Below are 24,923 nucleotides of genomic sequence, written 5' to 3'. Positions count from 1 at the left end.
ATGTACTGCATATGTTAGCATGGATGAATAATGCAGGTCTCTCCTATACAACTAATATATGCTAATAAAAAGTGCTAAAAATAAAATAAAACCTCCCCCCAAGACTTTCTTCTTAGTCCTATCTCATCTTAACATCTTCACTTTTCTCTGAATGATCCCATTGGTTGCATTTATTTTCCATATATCTAAATATTCCCCATATCTAATCAGATTTCAATACTTGTGAGTTCTAGCTATAGAATACTCTTTACATGTATTCACCCTCTCCTTTCTATATTGTGGCTTTAGATTCTAATGGTTCCTTTGATTAGTCAGTGGATCTAGTTTCCTAATTACTGCTATTCTGGTCTTATACACTATATACTTACACACTATACTTACAGTCTATCACTGGTATCAGTAAGAATTTACTCATTCAGATAAACATTACATTTTATAGAACTTTTTTTTTAGAACTTTATGTCTAGTTCCTCACTTTCCCACTAAATATAAACTCCATGATACCTTCTCTTGTCCAGTTATGCATCCTAAGTATCTAGAACCTCATAAGTATTTTTAAAACATTTATCATATGAGAGAAGGTTTAGGATTTATAAGTTTACCTTGAATGTTTTCAGTCTCAAGTTTTAAGAGAAGTTTACATAGTAAGATAGTTTAATAACTTACTGTTGTTAATTCCCATTCAGTTATGTTATTTATATCTCAGTCTGAACTAAGGAACAATTTGTTCTTCAGACAGGAAATCATTGTTTTGTGTTTGAAATCATTTTTGTAATAAAGCATACAAATATCTGGAATATGTGCCTTTGTCCACACTGTTGAATTCATATAGAGAAAAAGCTTTTAATTCTTTCCAATTTTAATTTTCAATTGATAGATTATCTTAGTGTCCTTTCCTGTCAAGTGTCAGAGCACTAGCTGAGAAATCATCTGCTTTTCTTGACTAGTCACTTACGAGAACTTTGTTAGCTCAGGAAACAACACACACACACACACACACACACACACACACACACACACACACACACACACACACACACACACACACACACTCCTCCACCCCCTCAGTGCTGGAAATTGAACCTAGGTCTCACACATGCTAGACAAGCACTCTGTTCTATTATATTCTTTCAGCCCCACAGTATTTTTTTTATTAAGTATCATATTGATCTGCTTTCTTCTTCTGGCTGAATAGATATAAAATAGTGTTTCCCAGATTTTTCTTCTAAGGACCTGATGTGATTCAATGGAGATTGTCAGGCCCTGAGTTAAAGCACCAGTATTAGCAACAACATAAAAAGGGAAGGAAGAAAAATGCTTGCACAATTTTGAGTCCTCATCTATCTTGAATGACTACATGTTGGAACTGATTGGCTACTTAACTCCATTTCTATAAGGTTTCAATGACAATAGAAATTGCTACCTTCCATCCTATAACTTGTGAAATGGCACCTGTTATTATAGATACTATGTTCTACCTCCTGTCATTAGCATGTACAATTATCCCCGTCCTTGGTTTTGTTTACCTACCCTGATAACTGTCACCATGGTCTGGCTCTCAAAGTATTAACTGGGTCCCATTTTCATTATTCTGCCCTTTTTTCTTCTCCTCCAATCTTGTTTTTATTACTTGACAAACTTGTAAATGTGAGTACTTCCTACTTCTCAGTCAAGCTAAGGACTTTGCAAGAACTTTGGCTTGAGCAGCTTGATTCTTAGCCTGTTTCCTTGAAGTATCAGTCTGAAAGAACCTTAATTCAGACAATTAAGACACATTCACAGTTAGACCACTAAACTGCTCCTGATGTAGAAGAAAAAGAGTGTGATTTATATCTTCTTTATTGAGCTTTTTTAGGGCTAATGATTGAACCTAAATCTTTCCTCAGCTACACCCCACTAATGAGCTCTTTTTAAATGCTTTAGTTTCTGTACTATCTGGTAATGCATAGTGAAAGAGTCTAAGCATATCTCTAATAAAGAAGTTTTTAAATTCATATAGTCAACATAGGTTAAGGATTATGCTATGGTCTATGGGCTGAGTTTCACTATGTAATACTTCAAAGACAGCTTTGGGTTATGTACCTCTCCTTAACCCCCAGCTCTTGTGTTTCCTGCAATTCATTAAATCACTGATAGTCCTATTTATCTGCCAGGACCCACCCACTTCCAGGGTTAGCCTTTTCCTTCCTATTTCTTAAGACTGTAAGGTACTTTCTTCATCTTAGAAAGTTCTGATCAAGTACTTGGTGTTTCTTTATATATGAATGGTATTTTAAAAACATGTAACCAAGTACAGGCTGTTTGTTCTTTGATGCTTTTAAACCTAGACATAAAATCTAGCTTTGTGGTTAGGGGACTATATCTTACATAGTCAAATATGTATTCCCACATCATTACCCATGCCATTTATCAATCATACTACCCACCAAGAATTAAGTCTAAAATGAAAGCATTCAAAGTATGTCTACCCCTGAACCATCCATATGTCTAGAGAATTTTCCTAGACTTCTCCAGTGACATTTTAGTTGTCTAACCTCAGTAACTCAGAGAAGGTATTATTGGAGGTTTTGTTTTTTTTATATATTTGATGTTATACCAAACCTCTTCTGGCTTTATAAACTTTTATAATATTTATTGGTTTAAAATAAAACAGTAATACTGGTTATCACTTCCAGTAGATTTTATATATTTGTTTAAATTGTTTAAAAGAAGGAGTCAGGCTTCTTGGATTCTGCATTTTCAAACTTTGTTGAAAAAAACTTTGCGTTATTATTTGAGGGACACACCAACACACATGTGCCCACATACCTGTAATTGTATCATAGAAGGACAGTTCCTCAAAATAGTGTTCACCTTATAAAGTTCAGTACTCTGAAATATTCTGTTCCATTTCTATATTTGAGGCAGGAAAGGTATTCCCAGGGATTGAATATAGGGCTTTTTGTTTTTTGTTTTTTTAACATGCTACGAAGGCACTCTACCAATGACACCCATACCTTATCTCTTCTATTTCTTTTTCTTCTTTTTTCTGTTTGGTTTGGTTTGTTTCATTTGGTTTTCATTTGGTTTTCCCTCATTAGGTAGTTTAGACTAGCCTAATACTGTGATCCTAGCTCAGTCTCCAGAAAGCTAGGGTACAGACATGAACCATCACACTGGTTTCTATTTTATTTTAAACTTCCAATTAAGACCTAATCAATTTAAATGTATTAGTACAAAGTTCTGGAGAATATATGCTATGTATTACTCATTCAACTAACATGTTCATTCATTTTATACCATTTATGTTTCTTCTCTATTAATTAGCTTTGTGACTTTGGGAAAGTTGCATGTTACTGTCCAATTTCTTCTGTAAAATGGAGGTAATAGTGACGTCTCCTCAAGGGGAATTAGATTGTAAAAACTCAACACACTGCTTGGTCTATAATAAGCAAGTGAGTGTTCGCTTCCTGTTTTTCTCACCATTGTTAAAATTACTTCAGTGTTGTGGTTCAAGCCTATAATCCTAGCTATTGGGAGGCAGAGATTAGAGGATTGCAGTTGGAGCTCAGGCAAAAAAAAGAGTTTGCAATGCTCTATCGCAGCCAGTGGCCCACTGGCACACACCTGTTAGCCCTAGTGATTGGGGAAAACAAGAAAATCACAACCCAGGCATAAAGCAAGATTCTACCTTGAAAATAACCAATACACGAAGGGGTTGGAGGCATGACTTTAGTGGTAAGCACCTGCCTAGCAAGCATGAGGCCCTGAGTTCAATCTTCAGTACCTGAGATAGATGCATATCACACTTCGATTTAAACTTCCTATTTCATTTCAGGCATACTGTATATAAAATATGTATTGCAACATAGCTTAATTTTAATTATGCAGCACATTTTTAAACTAGATATCGTTTAGAATATGGATCTTTGGCATTCAGCTCAATGAGTTTGGACAAATACATCCGTTAGCCCATACTCAGTCAAGACAGGAAGAACATGTCTATCACAACAGGAAGTCACTATATGCCTTCTTCCAGTCAGTTGGCCCTCTGGACTCAAGAGCCAACCACTTATTTAGATTTTCTTTCACTATAGTTTGTCTCGTAAAACTTCATCTAACAGAATAGCACATTCTTTATTTTATTCTCTGGTTGATTGATAGTTTGATTATTTCCACTGTGTTGCTATCATGAATAAGGCTACTGTAGACACTTGGGTAAGTCTTTTTGATGGTATATTTTAATTTCTCTGGCTTAATTCTTAGAAGTAGAATTATAGCTAGTTTTTTTGGAAAAAAAAATTTCCATATCAATTTCCAGAGTAGTTGTATCACTTTATTATTCTCATGAGTAACATGTGAATGCTCAACTTGTTATTTTTTCCAACATCTAGGATACATAGTCTATAATTTCAGCAATTCTCATGACTATCTCACTGTTTTGATTTGTACCTCCTTAATTACTAATGAGTACTTCTTCATTTGCATTTTATCTTTGGGTCTATGGTGATCTCCTTTTTTTGTGTGTGTGGTACGTAGTTAATAGATATTGATTTTCATTGGAAAAAGGATGAAGGGCTAGGGTTGAAGCTTAGTAGTAGAATACTTGTCTAGCATCCATGAGGCCCTGGCTTCTATCACCAGCACTGCCAAAAAAAAAAAAGGCAGATAGAAATTAAGATTAGAACATGCTAAATTGGAACAAATGTGCTGCTCTTAATGAGACCCATTGGTAATAGGAAGGTGATGTGCATGCAAAGGCAGGGTGCAATGGGAAATTTCAGTTAGGGTATAGCACAGTTTGCTGAGCCTAAAACTGCCCTCAAAAGAGAAGCATTTTAAAAATTGTACTTTAAAATGCTTGATTACATTTAGAGTATTCTCTTGATCCGTTTTTGTTTTTTTTTAATGTGATTGAATTCCAAGACTTTTTCTTCCTAACCTCAAAAAAGATAATGTAGCCTCAGTCCAAAATGTATATGTAACTCATTTCAACCATATTCCTGAACTGAAGTAGGACAACAAAAAGGCAAAACACTCAACATATTTAATTTCAATTTCACTGGAACTTTGCACAAGACTTTTGGAAATGGGAATGTTGGAACAGCTTGATTTTGGTGTTTACACATATTCCTATTTCGACAAGCAGCCTGCTAGCTAGAAGTGCCACACTTGTAGTTATTTGGATTAACATCATTTTTAGTCTTGAATTTTTAACACATAAGGCAAATGAATCATCTATCCTTAAGTGATTGCTTTTATAGGTATCTGTGTTTTCAGATTGCCTCGGGAATTTTTGAAGTTCATTCTACTTCAAAATCAGTTAAAATACTTTTTAAATCATAAAAAATGTTCTCTTTACTTTTATAGTAGATTTTATACTATTTTCTAGGATTGGGGTGATAGCAAAGCACTGGCCTAGCATTCATGAAGCTCTGGGTTCCATCTCTGGCACTGTACACACACACACACACAGTATGCCATTTTCAAAAATTAAAATTTAGTTCAAATGAGGCAAAGACCAAATCTTCTTTCAACAATATGATCAAGCCTTTAAATCTAGTTTTCTTTCAATCAATGATAGAAATTCTAGAACAAGAAAGAATGGTATACACATCTATAATCCCAGCTACTCAAGAGGAAGATCATAATACTAGGTCAACCTTGGGGCAAAAAGCCTACAGTTCCTAAGTGAAAATAAACAGGGCTAGAGATTAAGGAGGGGAAAAGAGGGTATCAAAGGAAGGAGGAGAAGAATAGCAACATGGTAGAAGGGGTAACAGGGTCCACTGTGTGCATGTATAGAAATATTAATGAAACACCCTTATATTACAAATATATACTGACTCAAAAATAAATGGGAGGGCTGGGAAGGTGGCTCAGTGGTAGAGCACTTGCCTTGCATGCTCGAGGCCCTGGGTTCGATTCCTCAGGACCACATAAGAAAAAAGCTGGAAGTGACGCTGTGGCTCAAGTGGTAGAGTGCTAGCCTTGAGCTGAAGAGCTGAGGGACAGCGCCCAGGCCCAGAGTTGCCCAGGCCCAGAGTTCAGGCCCCATGACTGGACCCAAAAATAAATAAATAAATAAAAATAAATGGGAGCTGGAGGCATGGCTCAAGTGGTAGAGCATCTGCTTAGCAAAGACTAGGACTTAAACTCCTTTAACCCCAAAATAAAATCTTTAAAACAAGGATGTCCATATAATAAATATTGTTATTTTTATACAAAAGAGTTTCTAGGGAGCTGTTTAGGTGATTTTTTGTTTTGTTTTGTTTTGTTCTTGAGATAGTATCTCTCTCTGTATATCTCTCTCTGTAGCCCAGGCTAGCTTCAAACTCATGATCCTACTGCCTCAGCTTCCTGAGTGTTGGAACTACAAGCATGTGCTACTATGTTTATCTCAGACAGCTTTTTATAGCTTATCAAGAACTCTAGAATGGGACTTTCTTGACAACAGATTTCAGCTTGTATATAAAAATGATCCCTTTTAACATACTTTTGACAGCATTAATAAAAATGAAGTCTATGTCAAGGACTAAACGTGTTTGGCTTTTAACAGAAGTATCAGTTTTTTGTGTTTTTGCTTTTTAAGGCTCATAGGGTTAACATTGCTGATTGCTTTCAAAGGTATAACTTCAGAATTGACTTATAAACATAAAAGATTCACCTAATATAAGACTTGGTACTAGCCCAAGTCTTGAAAATAAAACCTTATGGTTGAATATAAACTCTTAATAAAGTGAGCCTTAATTCTTCCCATTTAGGTTTGATATCACTTTTCATATGAGTGACTGATAATCATTAAAGAAGACTGTTTCCTTCCTTAAGATTGGAATATGCATTTGCCATGCACACTTTATATTGTGAAGGAGAAGATGAGAGAGTTGAAAGTCTTAGTAGATAGGTCTGGCTATACTTGAATTTGTGAGTCTCCTTCCTCTGCCTCTGACTGGCTATATTTTTTTAAAATAAGTTTTTTTATTGTGAAAATACTGAGAGGTTACAATCACATGAGCAAGGTCATGCGTACATTTCTTATCAAGCATTGTTGCCTCCTCCTTTGTCTTTCCCCTACCATCCCTTCCCTCCCATCTCCACAACTACATCCCCACCCTACCTAAATTGTAAGATTCGTTTTTCAGCATAGCATCTTGTACATTTCATTGTTGCAATGGGTCAGCCTGTATCCCTATTTAAACAATTTGTTTTTTCCCTCCCGCTCCCCAAATCATACCAACATCAAATACAGTGAAAACAGGAGTTATACTGTGGGGGAGGGACATACAAAACAACAAAAAAAATCACGTGGTGCCTTACAAATACGTTAGAAACAATAGCAAGAAAGAAAAAACCACTTGTGTCCTTATCTTGGGATTCATTTCCTTAACATCATCTTATCTGACCTTTTTTACTTGTCTCAGATATATACTAGTTATTGCAAATAAGGGAAACCATGGGACCTACATTTCTTTGGGCCTGTCTTACTTCACTTAATATAATTTTTTCCAAGTCTTTCCATTTCCTAACAAATGGGGCACTATACGCAAATCAATTAATATAATTCATCACATCAACAAGAGCAAGGATAAGAACCACATGGTTATCTCAATAGATGCAGAAAAAGCATTTGACAAGATCCAACACCCCTTTATGATGAAGGCTCTGGAAAAATTAGGAATCCATGGAACATTCCTCAATACAATAAAGGCTGTATATGACAAACCTCCAGCCAGCATCATACTTAATAGTGAAAAACTAAAGCCATTTCCTCTTAACTCAGGAACGAGACAAGGATGTCCACTCTCTCCACTTCTCTTCAATTGAGTATTAGAATGCCTATCTATATTTTATTCTGATGTTAATAATAGCATGGATGAAACTTTGGGGGGGCAAATATGGCATATTTGTATTACTTTAAGCTGTCAGTAGTGGAATGTTTTATTCAGCCTGTGACAGTAAAAACAAATGAGTAGTAGATGATTAGTATGTTTTGTCTGCTGCCAGATCTGTCTAGCAAGCCAATTATTTTCCTTTTTGCTTTTTTCTGACACTGTAGGAATGTCTGTCCAGTTAAACTGTATATTGTCATTGATGAAAAAATATTAAAATTGCAAGAAATTGATCAGTTTTATCTTTATTGTTAAAATTCCTCAACTCAAATCCAAAATCATGTAAATTTTCTTATATAGCAGCTGTAATATTTTTTCTTAGCATACACTAGCTATACAATAGGGATTTTCCACCTAGATATACAATGTATTTTAATCACTAACCCTGCCATCACTGTTCTACCCTTTCCCTTCCTAATATAATTTTTAACAATTTTATTAATATCATGTTACTGAAGCCCAGTCTTGATAGTTTTGATTATAGGTCTTCAAGTTTTAACCACATAAATGATAGTGATAACATATCTTTTCATGTACCTTGTACAAGGCAGGCCCCAGAAATCTTAGCCTCCACATATTCTCATCCTTGTGTAGACCTCTCCTGAATGTTCTAGAGTTGATCTGTCAACAGTAGAGTACATAAAAGTAATGATTAGGTTATAAAAGTCACCAAGACGGTCCTCCTGGTCCATTACTTGAGAGTGCCCTCTCTTTTTTCCTTCCTTCCCTCCCTCTCTCCCATTACTTGCTGTGTGGGAAGGTGAAGCCTGTGCCAGCAGCCATGAGAATAAGCTTAGACATGTACATGCCAGCTCACTTCATGCCTTCAGATGACGGCAGCTTTATGAATCTCTTGTCCAGAATTACCCCTCCCAGATTCCTGACCCTCAAAAGCCATGAGATAAGAATGTTTATTATTAAAGCTACGAAGTTTGGGGGGGGGGGGGAATTTGTGACACATAATAGACAACAAGTACAACACTGAAGTTCTTTAAAATTTAACATTTTTGATTATTAATAGTTGCACCATCCACTTTATAATCCATATACTTCACCTAATTTGAGTCATTATATTAGTGAAGGAAAAATGCCATATTCCATCTCATCTTTTCAAAGGGTTTGATATAATAAATACAGACATTGTATTCGCCTTTTCTATATTTGTCCCCAATATTAGAATATACTTAAGAACTACTGTGTTACAAGGGTCTTTTAAAAGTTATTTCGCAGATCTTTTTTACTTATAGGTGAAGCCATCTATTTTATAGCTTGTAATTACTATGCAAATAACTGAGGAATTACTATGAAGTACTACAAGAGAAAATAGACAGCCTAACAACTGTTCTCAGGCTGAGACCTCACCAAAGAAGCCCTTTGTCTATTACTCATGATGTTGATGCTTATTAATTATATAGAATAATCATAGTGTGGGTTTTTAAAAGTCATATTTTTAGGATTAGTTAACTATATGCTCAAACCCAAGAGACAGCTTCTCAGCAGGTCTGATGTCAAAGTCATGAATTGTAGTCCTGCCTTCTCCTCGCCCATCCACTCTCTTCATGATGTTCTGGAAAGAAAGAAAGGTCATTAAAATTCAGCCTTCTTATCAATATTGTCTTACCAATATTAACCATACAGAAATTGTTGTCTTAAATAATAAACGGGACAGAAAAGTGGTATTTCTGCTGCTTAAATGGGTGTTCTTTTTCCCTTTTGTGAAATTTCTAAATACAAATTTGCCTCAGTATTTAGTAGCTATAAATAGCATTCGCTAAATCTTATATGATTAATCTTAGATTTTAATACCTGAGTTGAAAGAAACATGTTCTTAGTGAATGAAAATCATTGTTTGATTCTACGGCTTGTAAAAATTGTAAGTAGCTTGCCAGGTGTTAATGGCTTATGCCTATAATCTTAGCTGTTCAGAAGACTAAGATCTGTTTTAAGGCCAGCCCAGTAAGGAAAACTCATGAGACTCTTATCTCTACTTAACTACCAAGAAACCAGAAGTGCAGCTATGGCTCAAGTAGAATATTATCTTTGAGCAAAAATAAACGGCTCAGGGACAACTGGTCGCTGGTGGCTCACACCTGTAATCCCAGCTACAGAGACTACCAAGATCTGAGGATAATAGTTCAAAGCCAGCCCTGGCAGGAAAGTTTGTAAGACTTATCTCCAGTAAAGTACCAAAAAGAAGCCAGAAATGGTGTCATGGCTCAAATGGTAGAGCACTAGATTTGAACAAAAGAAGCTTAGGGATACAGCCAAGGCCCTGAGTTCAAAAACAAACCGAAAATCCTGGCATGAAGCATGGCTCAAGTGATAGACTCTATATTCAGACCCCAGTACCACAAAAACAAAACAGAAAAACAGAATTGTGTCTTAAACTGTCTTTTGAACCTCTTCCCATTTTAATTTACTCTCTTCTCTCCCAGTGTGAATGTATATATGTGTATACACAATATTTATATTTATATACACATATACATAAAGCTAATTATAGTTATATATAATAATACATATGGTTATATGTAGGGTTAGCAGGATGATTATTGTTAAACATTCCTCTGTGTTTGTTATGTAAGCATCCTCCAAATGTGAAAGAGAATGTCTAGAGTCAAACTAGAATGAGAGCCAGGACTTCTTTTTTGTTTTTGATTTTTTGAGATAGAGTCCCAGTATAGAGCATAAGCTGGCCTTGAACTCTAGATCTTCCTGAAGTGCCACCAGGAAGCTACAACCCAAAGCTTCTAACTCTGCTTTAAACATTTGGCAACTGATGACAACACAGATTTGTGCATAAAGCTAAATCATTTCTGTGATGGACACTTGGGCAACTGACAAAGCAAACACATCATAGTTTCAGCACTGAAATATATTTCTGTGTTAAAGTAAGCCCATGTTTGCATTCTTTTCCTTTTTTGGGGGGGGGGGGTCCAGTCGTGGGGCCTGAACTCTGGGCCTGGGCGCTGTCCCTCAGCTCAAGGCTAGCAGTCTACCACTTGAGCCACAGCGCCACTTCCAGCTTTTTACTTTTTGCTTATGTGGTACTGAGGAATCGAACTCAGGACCGCATGCGTGCAAGGCAAGCGCTCTACCACTGAGCCACCTTCCCAGCCCCTGCATTATTTTCTTGAGGGTTCTTAAAGCATTGAGTTTTTAATCCTCCTCCAAATTAGTACATGACAATGCTAACAAAATATATTGATGAAATCATTGCTTTTAATGGATACATGAGTTTTTCATAAAAGATTTAACTTAAAATCTTAAAATTATATGGTATACTTTGTTATTATTTTATTGTTGGTTTGGTTTGGTTTGAAAAAAATCTTGCTTTAGATTGGCAATTTTGCTATGATTGGTCTCAAACTGGATATCCTCTAGTTGTTTCCTAAGAGCTAGATTATAGGCTTGTACCACTACACCTGGCTTCTTTGGTATGATTATTTTTTTTTAGAACGTTCAACTAAGTCCTATCTCAAAGTGCATTTATGTTGTTATTGTAAAACATCTCAAGAAACTGTAATATCTACAGTAATCAATCTTAGTGTGTTCAACTGCATGTAATATATAGTGTTCATAGGAAATAGTACTTAATGTGAAAAGTGTATCTTTTCAGACACCTCGTGATCCTCAGGCCTTTGACTTGACAGCCAAGTTCCAAGCATCAGTCTCATCCCCTTCTCATGTTGTCTCTCATCCCTGAAACTTACTAGGCCCCAAAAGAGAGTAGATCAAGGCAAGACAGCAGCTATAAAGAGACTATAATACAAGGTAGCTGGTAGCAGGGAGAAGGGATTTTTGTTTATACCTCTAATTGTGAGTGCCTTTGCCCTCTTGACTCATCAACAACATAGTTAAGTTCCATGTGGTCCTGGGTGATAATACGATCATATTTATTTTTAGCATCCTTTATATATCTATGGATGTACCTTTTTTCTCTTAAAACCATGAAGTTTTCATGGTTAACAGTTTGGAAATACAATGCCATAAAAGAAAAGTAGCCACATATGCAGAGATAGTGAGCATGGCAGGGAGGGTCAAGCCATCAGAGCCAGGCTGCCCAGGTGTACGTCTGTGTTTTGACAGCTTGCTAGATGAGTAAGCTGGCACAAGGTACTTAGCCTCTCTGTAATGGTGTAATGGTTTCCACATCTACTTTATAGAGTTGTAAAACTTAAGGAAGGTAATAGGACCATAAATGCTTAGAACAATGTCTAATCCTTAGTTAGCATTCTGTAATTATTCGTGCTTGTAGGTATTGATACACAATGTTGCCTATCTCGAGTAGTTTCTATATTTGGGTTGCTCAATTTGATTTGTAGTCAGAACATTAAATTTATACTAACACTTCCACCTTTTATTATAACAACTAGATACCAGATTTCCTCTTCTCAGTAGTTTCAAAAAACAAAATACTTTCTATTTTTTTCCTTTTTCTCAGGCCCAACACAGAGATACTTTCATTGAAGAACGCTATGGAAAATATAACATCAGTGATCCCTTAATGGCTCTCCAGAGAGATTTTGAAACTCTGAAGGAGAAAAATGATGGTGAAAAGCAGCCAGTGTGCACAAACCCCCTGTCCATCCTTAAAGTGGTGATGAAGCAGTGTAAGAACATGCAGGAGCGCATGCTGTCCCAGCTGGCTGCTGCCGAGAGCCGACACCGAAAGGTGGGTTCACCTTCTGGGCATTCACCCTGAGACCCAGTGAAGACTCTGAATAATGCCTCCTACCTTTCTGTCAGCTGCCTGTTTGCACAGTAATTGGAGGTGGGGGCGGTGGTGCTTGTAGATACCAAAACACTTTAGCTTACATAGAAGTCAAGATATATGAAGAAAAGTACAGGTTATTCCAAAGTTAAATTTAGGAAATAGGCCAGACACATTATTTATGATGACATTCCGTCTCAGTTTGTCATTCTAATACATTTGATATGTTTTTTTTCAGATCTTGATCATCCACAGTTTGGCAGTAAGCTAGGGTTTAAACAAGCTTGTAGTTGAACAGAGTGTTCTCTGTTTGCTTACTTAAGTGATAAATAGAACGATTAACAGGTATTTGGGGAATGTTGTATCCCAGCAAAGGGGATGGGGAATGAAAATGAATTTACCTGATTACAAATGCACGAGCCAGTAGATTGTTTTCACTTATTTCTAGTTTAGAGTTTCATCACATTTTATTGCTCATGAAACCATAAACAGTTCTTAGAGTTAGAAAAGGGTTTCTGTGTGTGTGTGTGTGTGTGTGTCTGTCTGTCTGTCTGTCTGTCTGTCTGTCTGTCTGTCTGTCTGTCTGTCTGACAGCTCCTAAGTTGGGAAGGCAAACCTGTGCTTTTCTCTGTCTTATCTCAATGGAATTCTTGTGCTTATGAATTTATTCCCCAGCTTGTCATTTGATGATTGGCTAGAATTTATTTTTCCAAAAACTACTAGTTTTGTATACCAAAAGAGACTGGGAGTGTTACAATTCATTTTGTAGGAAAAGTTTCATCATAAAAATTAAGTTAGTTAGCTTCAGAGTTTGGTAGACTTTTATGGTTACCTGCATTGGCTTATCTGCTTAAATCACAGCTGATCAACTGCTGGTACTCTTAAGTCTTGCTTGTGAATTTTTTCTTTCCCTTTACAGAGTCCAAATGAAAGGCTCTAAACCATGAATAGATTATAGATGTCCCACAGTCCCCCAGAAAATAAACAGACTGTCAAAAGTTGTTACATATTTTTGTGGGAAATGTTTTTTTTTTCCCATAAGTTCAATCAAATTCCTAAAATTAACCAAGACCTCAAAAAGATTAACACCTTCTCTAGAATGAAGTAAATCTGAAAACAAAAATTAGTGGATTTAGGTGAGTTGCTTAAAATTGAGGAGCTTTTACATCATCCTCTAAGAATATACATATCTTGTCAGGCCATATTTCTATTTTATCCATTCAGTTTAAGATTAGATTTTTTTCAAACCTAGAAGGAAGTACACAAGAACATTTTTAATTTCAAAGAAGAGGGGAAGTGTGTTTCATTTTCCAGAAAATCTCTGTCCTTATTCATAAACGTTTTTATGATGTAAAATCATAAGAAATAGCTATTGGTATGCCAGTGCTCTACTACGGAAGGCACCTCTGGAGAAGCCACTGTGTAATTCATTGCCATTCAGAATATTATTGTGTATAAGCAGGATAATGTGCCTTTTACATTTTATTTGTTTTCTCCTTAAAATTGAGCTTAATCCTCTAGCATCAGGGTAATTGGAATATTTAAGAGGCCTTGTGAAAATCTATTTATGATCGCAATGATTGAGCCTTTTTGCATGCAGAATGAAATGCAGTCTTTCACCCCTTACCTCTAGCTGGCTGTCTGAATTAAGCAAGCCACATGAAATGCTTAATTGCAGGGCTCCTTCCTCTCCTCGTATTTTTGGTCTTGTTACTAGTCCAAGCTGGCTTTAAACGCACGATCAGTCCTGCCTATTTCCCCAGTGCTGGTATTAATCACCATGCTTTTGGTACCCCCAGCAATTTGAGCATTAGAGGAGCACCTAGGCTTTCTATCACCTACACCTGGCCCCTGCACAAAACCACATTGCTTGCCACAGTTTTCCAGGCCTTTTTTTAATTCATAGAAACTTTCTCAAGCTCTGTAGCTCACTAATTGCTCTCTTCTCTCTGTTTACATACCATTCTGAATAGAATTCAAATAAAGTAAATATCTTGTTTTCTAGCACATAGCTTAGATGTCTTCCACCCTACTAGACAGCATACTCCTTGAGGGGCCTGGTTGGATTTCATTTGTTTATTTATTCAATCTGGAACTATCTTAACTGTTTAGTTAAGCACTTAGTGTTATAAGTGTGATTACTTGATACTTTGAAATGAATTTTTAAAAATTCTTTAAAGGTGATTCTAGACCTTGAAGAAGAAAGACAGAGGCATGCACAGGACACAGCTGAAGGAGATGATGTCACATACATGCTGGAGAAGGAGAGAGAGCGGCTAACTCAGCAGGTAATAACAGTAAAGGGATCACAGCAGGGTTTGCCATTGCTCAGGGATTATCCTACATAATGCATAAAGTTTTTGAAGTTGGACTTCCAATGAGAAACTCACAACCTATCATGCCTACAACAGAAAGCTCAGAAAGAGACAGATAATCCTTACTGCCTGCGGTATATATTAGTGTTTTCTTGTGTGAGTGGGAAGCGGGGGCAGGGATGTGCATTCATGTATGAGCCAGTATTGAGGCCAGAACTTCGGGCCACAAACTCTCACTTGGCTTTTTGCTCATGGCTGGTGCTCTACCACGTGACCAATGCCTCTTTTCTATTTCATTTTTTTTTTAAATTGTGACCATAGCTCACTAAATTTTTTTTTTTTTTTTTTTTGGGTCCAGTTGTGGAGCCTGAACTCTTGGCCTGGGCACTGTCCCTCAGCTCTTCAGCTCAAGGCTAGCGCTCTACCATTTGAGCCACAGCGCCACTTCCGGCTTTTTTCGTTTTGCTTATGTGGTGCTGAGGAATCGAACCCAGGGCCTCTGGCATGCAAGGCAAGCGCTCTACCACTGAGCCACCTTCCCAGCCCCTAACTAAATTTTTTTAACTCATCCACTAATAGGTCTCAGAATTTGAAAAACACTGACCAAAAAAAAGTTCTCGACCCTTTCCTTCTCAGATCCTTCAAAGTCTCTGCAATAATGTTACAAGACAAAAAACAGTAAATTTGTGTAGAGTATGAGTCAGGCCGGGTGCTGGTGGCTTGCGCCTATAATCCTAGCTACTCAGGAGGCTGAGATCTGAGGATTGTGGTTCAAAGCTAGCATGGACAGGAAGGCCCAGTTAACTACCAAAAGCTAGAAATGGAGCTGTGGCTCAGGTGGTAGAGTACAAGACTTGAGCACAAAAGCTCAGGGGCAGCACCCAGGCCCTGAGTTCAAGACCCAGGACCAGCACCAAATAAAAAGTTTGAGCCAGATCCAAGTGTAGTGGAATACAACACTAATCCTAGCACTTAGAGGCTGAAGTAGGAGGATTAAGAGTGCAAAATCAGCCTTAGTTATTTAGCAAGTCCTATCTCTACAAACTAAACAAAAATGACGGGGTGTTAGAGAAGAACATGATCCAGTTTAGATCAGGCATAGTGGCTCACACCTGTAATTCCAACTACTCTGGATGCAGAGATGAGCGTTTCTTTCCCAAGGCCAGCCTAGACAAAAAGTTGGTGAGATTCTATCTCCCTCAAATAAGCTGAGAGCACAATGATGTGGTCCAGTCATGTGGGAGCCCATAGGTAGGAAGGTGGCAGTCTAAGGCCAGCCACATGCAAAGACATGAGACTCTAACAAAAAATTAAAGCAAAAAAAAAAGGGCCAAGGGTATGGCTCAAGTGGGAGAGAACACCTACCTTTGGTATATGAAACCTGAGTCCATACCACAGTACCACCAAAATAGAAAACTATGGTAAAAAATTTAAAAAAAAATAATGAAACAATTATTTGTTCCTTTTTAAAACCAGAGAAAAATATTACTAAACCAGAAGTTTTGTTTCAAAAGCATTCCCCATTTCCCCCCCCCCCCAAAAAAAAAGAAAAATCTGGCTTATATCATTTTTTTAATTTGTTTTGCTTGGGTTCTGTGTATTCCCCACACAGTGATGAATCACATTCTGTTTAACAACCCTGAGACAGTAAGAACTCTGCGTGCCTCCTCAGTCTTACAGAAAGATTAAATCATAATGTGTGCAGTTGTTGTATTCGATGTTCAGATACTTCAAGAATGTTCATCTAAGCATCACAGCATACATAGTAATCCCATGTACCGGAGAACATCTAGCCAGGACGCTCCCCTTCAGAATTTGTCAATAGATCTTTGTTTTCATGTTCTAATCAAGACGTGTGGTGGTATATTTTTTTCTAGTTGGAATTTGAAAAGTCTCAAGTGAAAAAATTTGAAAAAGAGCAAAAGAAGCTCTCTAGTCAGTTGGAGGAGGAGCGCTCCCGCCACAAGCAGCTCTCGTCCATGCTGGTGCTCGAGTGCAAAAAAGCCACGAGCAAGGCTGCAGAGGAGGGGCAGAAGGCTGGAGAGCTGAGCCTGAAATTGGAGAAGGAAAAAAGCCGCGTCAGCAAACTAGAGGAAGAGTTGGCTGCCGAGCGGAAGCGAGGCCAGCAGACCGAGGCCCAGGTGGAGAAGCAGTTGTCTGAGTTTGATATCGAAAGGGAACAACTGAGAGCAAAACTGAACCGAGAAGAGAACCGGACCAAAGCTCTGAAAGAAGAGATGGAAAGTCTGAAGAAGATAGTGAAGACGCTAGAGGCTTCCCAGCAGCACAGTAGCACTGACGAGCAACCGAAGAAACGAGCAGCCATGTCCAAAGGCACAGCGACTGAGCCTCCCATGCTCGTGTCTGTATTTTGCCAAACGGAGAACGTTCCAGCAGAAAGAACCCATGGGAGCCCCGTAGCCAAGGTGGCAAACACTGGTCTTCCCGGCCCTACCACATCTTCTTACTCATATGCAAAAACCAATGGTCATTGTGACCCAGAAATTCAAACTGCCAGGGAGTTGATTGCAGGCAACAGTGCAGAAAACCAAGTGCCTCCACGAGAGAAAGCTATGGCATTGTCCCAAGAAAAACCAGTAGAGAATGGTGGGTGTCCTGTGGGAATGGAAACTCCAGTTGTGATGGCCAGTCACCTCCCCTCCAGTGGAAGCTCACTGTCTCCCAGCAGCACTGCCTCCTCCTCTCTCACGTCCTCCCCTTGCTCTTCACCAGTACTTACTAAGCGCTTACTGGGGTCATCGGCTAGCAGCCCCGGCTACCAGTCATCCTACCAAGTAGGGATCAACCAGCGGTTCCATGCAGCTCGGCACAAATTTCAGTCCCAGGCAGATCAGGACCAGCAAGCCAGTGGCTTACAGAGCCCTCCATCCAGGGATTTGTCCCCAACCCTTTTAGATAACTCTGCTGCCAAGCAGCTGGCCCGAAACACAGTCACTCAGGTGCTCTCCAGATTCACCAGCCAGCAAGGGCCAATCAAGCTTGTTTCTCCCAATAGTTCTCCCTTTGGCACAGACTACCGAAATCTGGCTAACACGGCCAGCTCAAGAGGTGATACCAGCCATTCACCTACTCCAGGGAAAGTGTCCAGCCCTCTAAGTCCCCTGTCTCCAGGAATCAAGTCTCCAACCATCCCCAGAGCTGAGAGAGGTAACCCTCCACCTATCCCACCAAAAAAGCCTGGCCTCACCCCTTCTCCATCCACTACCACTTCAGTGACCAAAACTCATCCCCAGGCAGCCTCTGCTACCACCACAGAAGACCTTGCCAGCAGCTGCTCTTCCAGCGCCGTGGTGGCTAACGGCAAGGACGTTGAGATACTTTTGCCTACCAGCAGCTAGTCCCTAGGCATCGCAACCTTTGACATTCCATCCGATCGTCCAAGAGCTCAGCGTTAGACCATGGAGTCAGATTGTGTTATTTATTTTGATGGTAGTGAATAGCATCTGTATTTAGTGTATTTGACCTTTTTGTATTTTTTTTTAAAGTAGAAACAGTAGTTTGGATTTTTATGGCTCATGTCTTTGTACTAAGCTAGAAGGGCACCTCAGAGAAATCTCAAGCTCAGCAGTCACCGTCATATTGTGATGGAGAAAGCTAATTGAGAACCAGGTAGTGATCTGTCGTCTATTTTGGGACTGGAATTATTCAACATTCATTTTTAATTATGCAGAAGTGGTTTTATTCCAGATGAACATGTTTTAAAAGTGCCTGAAATAAGACTGCCATATGAATGTGATTCTGCAGCAAAAAAAAAAAAAAAAAAAGAGATCACTGAATTACAGAAAATGAGATCCTCTGTGAATTCTGAATGTTAAAAACCAACACTGCTTTTAATCCTCCTTTACTGTTTTTACTACAAGCTTTGTGTTCTGAAACAAGGCTGCATAAGTAATATGGGAATGCTTCCAAAGGTGGGTGTGAACGCTATAAAGCTGAGCTTTATAGAGCCTGTGAAGCCTTCCTGAGCACTAAACAGTTGGGGTGCTGATTTTCTTGTACTTTTGAAGAATTAAGTCACTCCTAGTTTCTTGCATAAATTCTTGAATAGAATGAAATCACATCTCCATTCAAAAATACCTTCAAGCATCTACTGTTGTGTAAGGAACTTCTGATTCTGATTGCTTTTACTTGAATAGGAAAATGGTTAGTATAAAAGTATTTTGCAACAGAATGAAATCTTTATTCTGTAATCAAAAAGCAATAACTTAAAAATTCACTCTTTGTAATATTATAAGTCGATTATACTGGTTTTACCAAAATGTTACTATTCTCCAAGCTGCCAGCACTTGTTTGTATCTGTGCGACCAAATTAACTTTTGCCTAAATGGAAGTATACATATTGTCTATGTAGATATATACCCCTTTACATGTTCACCATGCACACACTTAAACACATAAATATTAGTGTGATTATATCTTTGGAGTTTGCAATATACCATAAAGGACAAGTAGAATTGCACATTAAGATTACCTACCAAAGCAACTTAGATGTGTCTCGGACCCAGTCACTCACAGGCAGAATACCTTCCACAGTAAGTCAGGGAATTCCAAATGAAGTCCAAGTCTTCATCACCATAAAAAGGCACAACTAAACTCATCCCAGGGTCACAAAAATGTACTAGTCATATGAATATGTGAAGCAGATCGTTCTGGCAGTGCTGTTAAACAGCCTGAAATGATAGGAACTTTGGCAAGCCAAAATGCCCCAGCCCCATGTAAAAGGGCCACCTATTCAGCTCTAGCTAGTCCCATGCAAGAATGCTAGACAAGGGCTACCAGCTCTTTAGATCTTTGTGGAATCCAAATTGTAACAAAATTTCCATTTTAAATATTAATCATTTCTTTAAATTTTCCAGAGCTGAGTCAGAACGCTTTTAAATGCTGCTGTATAAACAAGCAGGTTCAAAGCTGGCTTTGGTTTGCAAACTGCCAAGTTGCACTCTCATTCTAGACACTTCTGCCATTTCCATCATTGTAAGTTTGTATAGAGAGAAGCCTCCAGACTGCGTAGTCCATAAAATAAGATGTCCCTCTTCCAAACAGGATTCTCCACACCCCAACTCAGACATGGTGGCTTCCTGATTTTACATGCACCAGGAGGAAGCAGCCTTGGTGCCTTCACACACATTCTCCTAACCAGCTCTATCCAGCAGCCCACAGACCTCCTATAATTTAATTTCTGTTCCTTTTAATCCCATATGAGCTGCTAGGGAAAGGCAGGTGGTGGAAATCAGTGTGGAAATCACAACAGTATACTGATGACCCCACAGTTTGGTTGATTAAGCTTAGTAAATACCTGTAATATGAAAATGCCACCGATGCATTAGGGTGTTGAGTAGAATGGTGTAGGGGCGTATCTTAAAACTATCCAAAGCAATCACACGTTGAATTTTCTTTCCATTACAGAGCCAAAATGAAACAGTGTTGATAAAACAGCTGAACCTTCCAATCAGGAAGGGAAGCTCCATTGCCAGAGTATTATTACCTCTCTTGCTTTAACTGGTAATCTTAAAAGTTGCATTATGCTCTTCCTTTGTTTGGGGATAGATATATAAAGAGATACTATAAGGGAGTTTATTTCTTAGGAAGTGCACTGAATAATGTATTTCTTTTCCAGTGTAATATGGGGGTGGGAATATGCAAGAGAAATGTGTATTTTTGCTAGTTGCCTATCTTCTGAGATAAATAAGCACAATCCTACAATGGATCCAATAATTCAGTTAGATATTAAAATAGGTTACTATTTAAGTTTGCGGTAGATTGTGTGTGTGCTGAGTAAAAGTTCCATGATTCACAGTTTTGGTATTAACCCATGTTGAAAAGGCTAATGCTGGTCAACAGATTATAATGATGTACAATGTATAACAAGCATTAACGTTTGTAAAGCCAAATGTACCATGCAGAAGTCTTCATTTTTATATCACACTACATTAAAAACAAGCTAAACCATATTATCTGGAGAAAACAGTTTTGTTTGGACAGAATGAAGATTGTGGCACAATTGGGCATATTTTATTGGTGAAGAGAAGTTGGTGGTATTTGAGGGAGTGTTTGATCATGTCTTTGAAAGACCAAGGTAATCAACAGACTTATCCCAGTTAGAACCCAAAAGGAATTAGGACATTGGTTTCTTTTAGAACCACATACTTGAAACAACCAGCACAGTAATCCAGTCTGTAATTTAAAAAAAAAAAAACATCTAGGGGCTCTGGACCTTTTGAAAAGGTATAAACTGTACTTGAAAAGCCTTTGATGTACAAAAGATTTTCCAACAGACTAGATGTTTACATATCTTAGGTTTTCAGCATGTTAAGCCCGTTAATGATCATTTCAACAAACACTAGCTGTATCCGGTTTCCCATGGTAACTTCAATGGTGCCTTGAGAGTGTGTGTGTGTATGTGTGTGTGTGAGAGAGAGAGAGAGAGAGAGTTTATAGAGAGTGCTTCTGATGCATAATCTTTTTTTTTTTTTGGGGGTCCGGTCATGGGGCCTGAACTCTGGGCCTGGGCGCTGTCCCTCAGCTCTTCTTTTTGACTTATGTGGTGCTGAGGAATCGAACCCAGGGCCTCATGCATGCAAGGCAAGTGCTCTACCACTGAGCCACCTTCCTAGCCCTGATGCATAATCTTAAACAGAGCTTCCAGATGTCTTGAAATGCTATCTGTGGAGTCAGATGTGTGACACTGGGAGTTGAGACTCAGTTGCACAGCACTTGCCTAGCACATACAGGCCAAGTTCCAACCCCAGCATTGCAAAAAGGGTAGAGGAGATGTGTTTTCATAGTGATGTGTCAGAGGTATGCAATGAACATTATTCTCTAGGAGTCATTGCTAACTAAACTAGTTGATCATTTGAAAGCCTTTTCATTCATCTATTCATAAATTAATGGGCAAATCATCAGTAGTGGCTCAAATTTTATTGTTTTTCAGCGTAACCTAGGGAACCTGCTAAAAATGATTCCTGGGGTTGTCTGTAGGGCCCAGCTGATAACAATGCTGTGAGGACACATACTCTGATCAATAGTGCTTCACCAGCCACCACACATGGCCCTTTGTTCTACAACTTGTTTGCCTGTAACTAAGGAGATGTCATGCTTCAGAATACCAATGACATTCAAAGTCAAGAGCACCTACAGGGTGCCAAGCAAACACCAAGATCATGATTTCACACACATATCACTACTCATCCTCACAAAGGAGAGGTGCATTCCCTCCATAGTAAGGAGATATTTGAGATTTGTGACAGGATTTCAAACTCGTTACACTGAGGCATATGATGGGAAAGAGAAATGGAAAGAGTTACTTAGTAAAAAATACTATAGACTGAAACCAAGTCCCTTTAATATTCTTTGAGGTAAAACTTTAGTCTTATCTTTGGCTGAGCAACGGGTTTGCCACACTGTCACACCAAAGCATTTGGAACTTTCACCCAGCCACACCAGGAGCAGCAGCTATTCATCATTTTCTGTTGTGGTGGGTGGTGGTGGTGGTGGTGGCAGTGGTCATGAGGCTTGAACTTGGGGCCTGGTGCCTTCACTGAGCTCTTTTGCTCAAGGCTAGCACACTCTTACCTCTTTGAGCCCCAGTGCCACTTCCAATTTTCTGGTTAAATGGAGAGAAGAGGATTCTCATGGACTTTCCTGCCCACGCTGCCTTTGAACCATGATCCTCAGATCTCAGCCTGCTGAGTAGCTAGGATTACAAGTGTGAGACATCAGCACCTGGCTTGGTTATTTCATATGGATTACCCTCCTATGGGTTCAATGTAAACAGTTCTTGGGGCTGGGAAGGTGGCTCAGTGGTAGAGTGCTTGCCTTGTATGCATTAGGCCCTGGGTTCGATTCCTAAGCACCACATAAGCAAAAACTGGAAGTGGCGCTGTGGCTCAAGTGGTAGAGTGTTCACCTTGAGCTGAAGAGCTGAGGGACAGCCCCCAGGCCTAGATTTCAGGCCCCACGACCATCAAAACAAAACAGTTCTTTTCCAAAGTTTACAAAAACAAAAAAACAAAAAACTCTTAGCTGTAGGTCCAGTGGTCTTTCTAGCAGCTACCCAGCCTTTCTACTAGTAGTTCAGGAACTTTTTTTTTTTTTTTTGTCGGTCGTGGGACTTGAACTCTGGGCCTGGGCGCTGTCCCTCAGCTCTTCAGCTCAAGGCGAGCGCTCTACCACTTGAGCTACAGCGCCACTTCCGGTTTTCTGGTGGTTTATTGGAGATAGGAGTCTCACGGTCTTTCCTGCCTGGGCTGGCTTTGAACCGCGATCCTCAGATCTCAGCCTCCTGAGTAGCTAGGATTACAGGCGTGAGCCACCAGCGCCCGGCTTAGTTCAGGAACTTTTGAACATGGTCTTTTTTTATTTCTGGATGATGTTTATGGTAACTTAGTAAACCTGTTCATTGTCTTCTCCCACAGGAGTTGGAATTTAATGCACACACAAAACCACACACACACACACACACATACACACACACCTGGGTCTTTATAAACCTAGACCCAACGTCCAGATGGTAGCCATTGGAAGACAACACTTCAGTATACCTTAGGCACCTTCATGGAACAGACATTGGCCTCAGGTGTTGAGGGAGAATTGGGGGCAGGTTGTAAGAAAGGTTTGCACATGAGCTGGGTGCCAGTGGCTCACACCTGGAATCCTAGTTACTCAGGAAGCCGAGATCTGAAGATCATGGTTCAAAGCCAGCCCAGGGAAGGAAAGTCTATTGAGACTCATCTCCAATTAACCACCAGAAAACTGGGAAGTAGCACTGTGGCTCAAGTGGTAGAGCTCTCGCCTTGAGCTAAAGAGCCTCAGGGACAGCGCCCAGGCCCAGAATTCAAGCCCCATGACCAACAACAGAGGTATGGCCTGGTTGACCATTAGCTCTGCCTGGGGAGTTCTCTGTAGCTTTTGGTTGTTTGTCTTCAAGGTAATGAGATGGCATTGCCTGTTGGAGGGACAGTTTGCCTTTTATCACAAGATGTTATTATCAGATCCTGTTCCTCCTAGAGCCCAAAGTGACTGTAAAGTGACTGCAGCAGAGAATGGCTCAGATCCAAGAGCACTCGTACAGAGCAGAGCGGGGACTGGGTGAAGATTGGCTATCCAGCTTTTGGTTCCTTAACAGGCTTAGCAAAAGAATTTTTTTAATTGTCTCTCACAAAATTAAGCTGTCCTTGGAATTCTAGAATGAACAGGTCACTCCACAAATAAGTTCTTAGGAGCCGGGAAAAGTTCATTGGCTTCATAAACAGAAAAGAGCAGAACAAAAAGTGGGGGCTGGGAAGTTGGCTCAGTGGTAGAGTGCTTGCCTCACATGCATGAGGCTCTGGGTTCGATTCCTCAGCACCACATAGGCAGAAAAAAGCTGGAAGTGGTGCTGTGGCTCAAATGGCCCACATACCCAAGCTGAAGAGCTGAGAGACAGCTCCCAGGCCCAGAGTTCAGCCACCAGAACCGTCCAAAAAAAAAAAAAAGTGGTTTGGTTATTTTGATGTTACTTGCCTTGGAAGATGTGGATAGGGAGAAGATAGAAAACTAACTGGTTAACCAGGTTTCTATTTGAGAAGAATGAAAGCAGAAGAAAATTGTCTCGCCACTGAAACTGGCTGGCTGGGAAAATTAGTTATTTCCTCTCCTGACTTCTCAAAGTCAGATAAAGTCAGATGATGTTTTGTCTGGCTATTAGGAACACAGTGCAGGAACATAGTCCAAATCCATTCTTTCCTCTTTCACTACCTGTTTCCCAAGAGAATCTCCTGGGGCGATGATGAGTCTCTGGCCAAATGAGCTTTAAGTAAGTACATGGAATGATTCTTACAAAGTTGAGCAAGAAACCCTGCTGGACCCCCACTCTGCTCCACCCTATCCCCAAGAGTGACCTGTCACACTTGACCAAGTCCTCAAGACTTTTCTCTGGTCAGATAAATGAAACCAAAACAAAGATTCCCCTCAAACTACTGCGTTTCTGCAGGCTCTCTGGAGAGCCAGATGCCAAGGTAGCTATTA

The 24,923-nt window shown here is 39.3% G+C and overlaps 2 protein-coding genes across 6 annotated transcripts in view; one reads left to right on the top strand and one right to left on the bottom strand.

Moving 5' to 3' along the window:
• The window catches only part of Cttnbp2nl (CTTNBP2 N-terminal like), a 48,817-nt gene extending 27,948 nt beyond the window's left edge, over positions 1-20,869 (top strand). For both annotated transcript variants that reach the window (XM_042674711.1, XM_042674712.1), the window contains 3 exons: positions 12,313-12,543; positions 14,763-14,870; positions 16,775-20,869. In XM_042674711.1, coding sequence (XP_042530645.1) covers positions 12,313-12,543; positions 14,763-14,870; positions 16,775-18,256 — 1,821 coding nt within the window. In that variant the 3' untranslated portion in view covers positions 18,257-20,869. The remainder of the gene's footprint in view (positions 1-12,312; positions 12,544-14,762; positions 14,871-16,774) is intronic.
• The window catches only part of St7l (suppression of tumorigenicity 7 like), a 133,817-nt gene continuing 117,310 nt past the window's right edge, over positions 8,417-24,923 (bottom strand). For all 4 annotated transcript variants that reach the window (XM_042674742.1, XM_042674732.1, XM_042674714.1 and 1 more), the window contains exons 15-16: positions 9,347-9,435; positions 8,417-8,489 (exon numbers count right to left, since the gene is read on the bottom strand). In XM_042674742.1, the coding sequence (XP_042530676.1) occupies positions 8,432-8,489; positions 9,347-9,435 (147 nt within the window). In that variant the 3' untranslated portion in view covers positions 8,417-8,431. The remainder of the gene's footprint in view (positions 8,490-9,346; positions 9,436-24,923) is intronic.

The sequence above is a fragment of the Dipodomys spectabilis genome, unplaced genomic scaffold, assembly GCF_019054845.1.
Source record: "Dipodomys spectabilis isolate Male_0828 unplaced genomic scaffold, ASM1905484v1 ptg000002l, whole genome shotgun sequence".
Taxonomy (NCBI): domain Eukaryota; kingdom Metazoa; phylum Chordata; class Mammalia; order Rodentia; family Heteromyidae; genus Dipodomys; species Dipodomys spectabilis.
The sequence above is the reverse complement of the archived record's forward strand: the minus strand, read 5'-3'. Positions and strand labels throughout refer to the sequence as shown.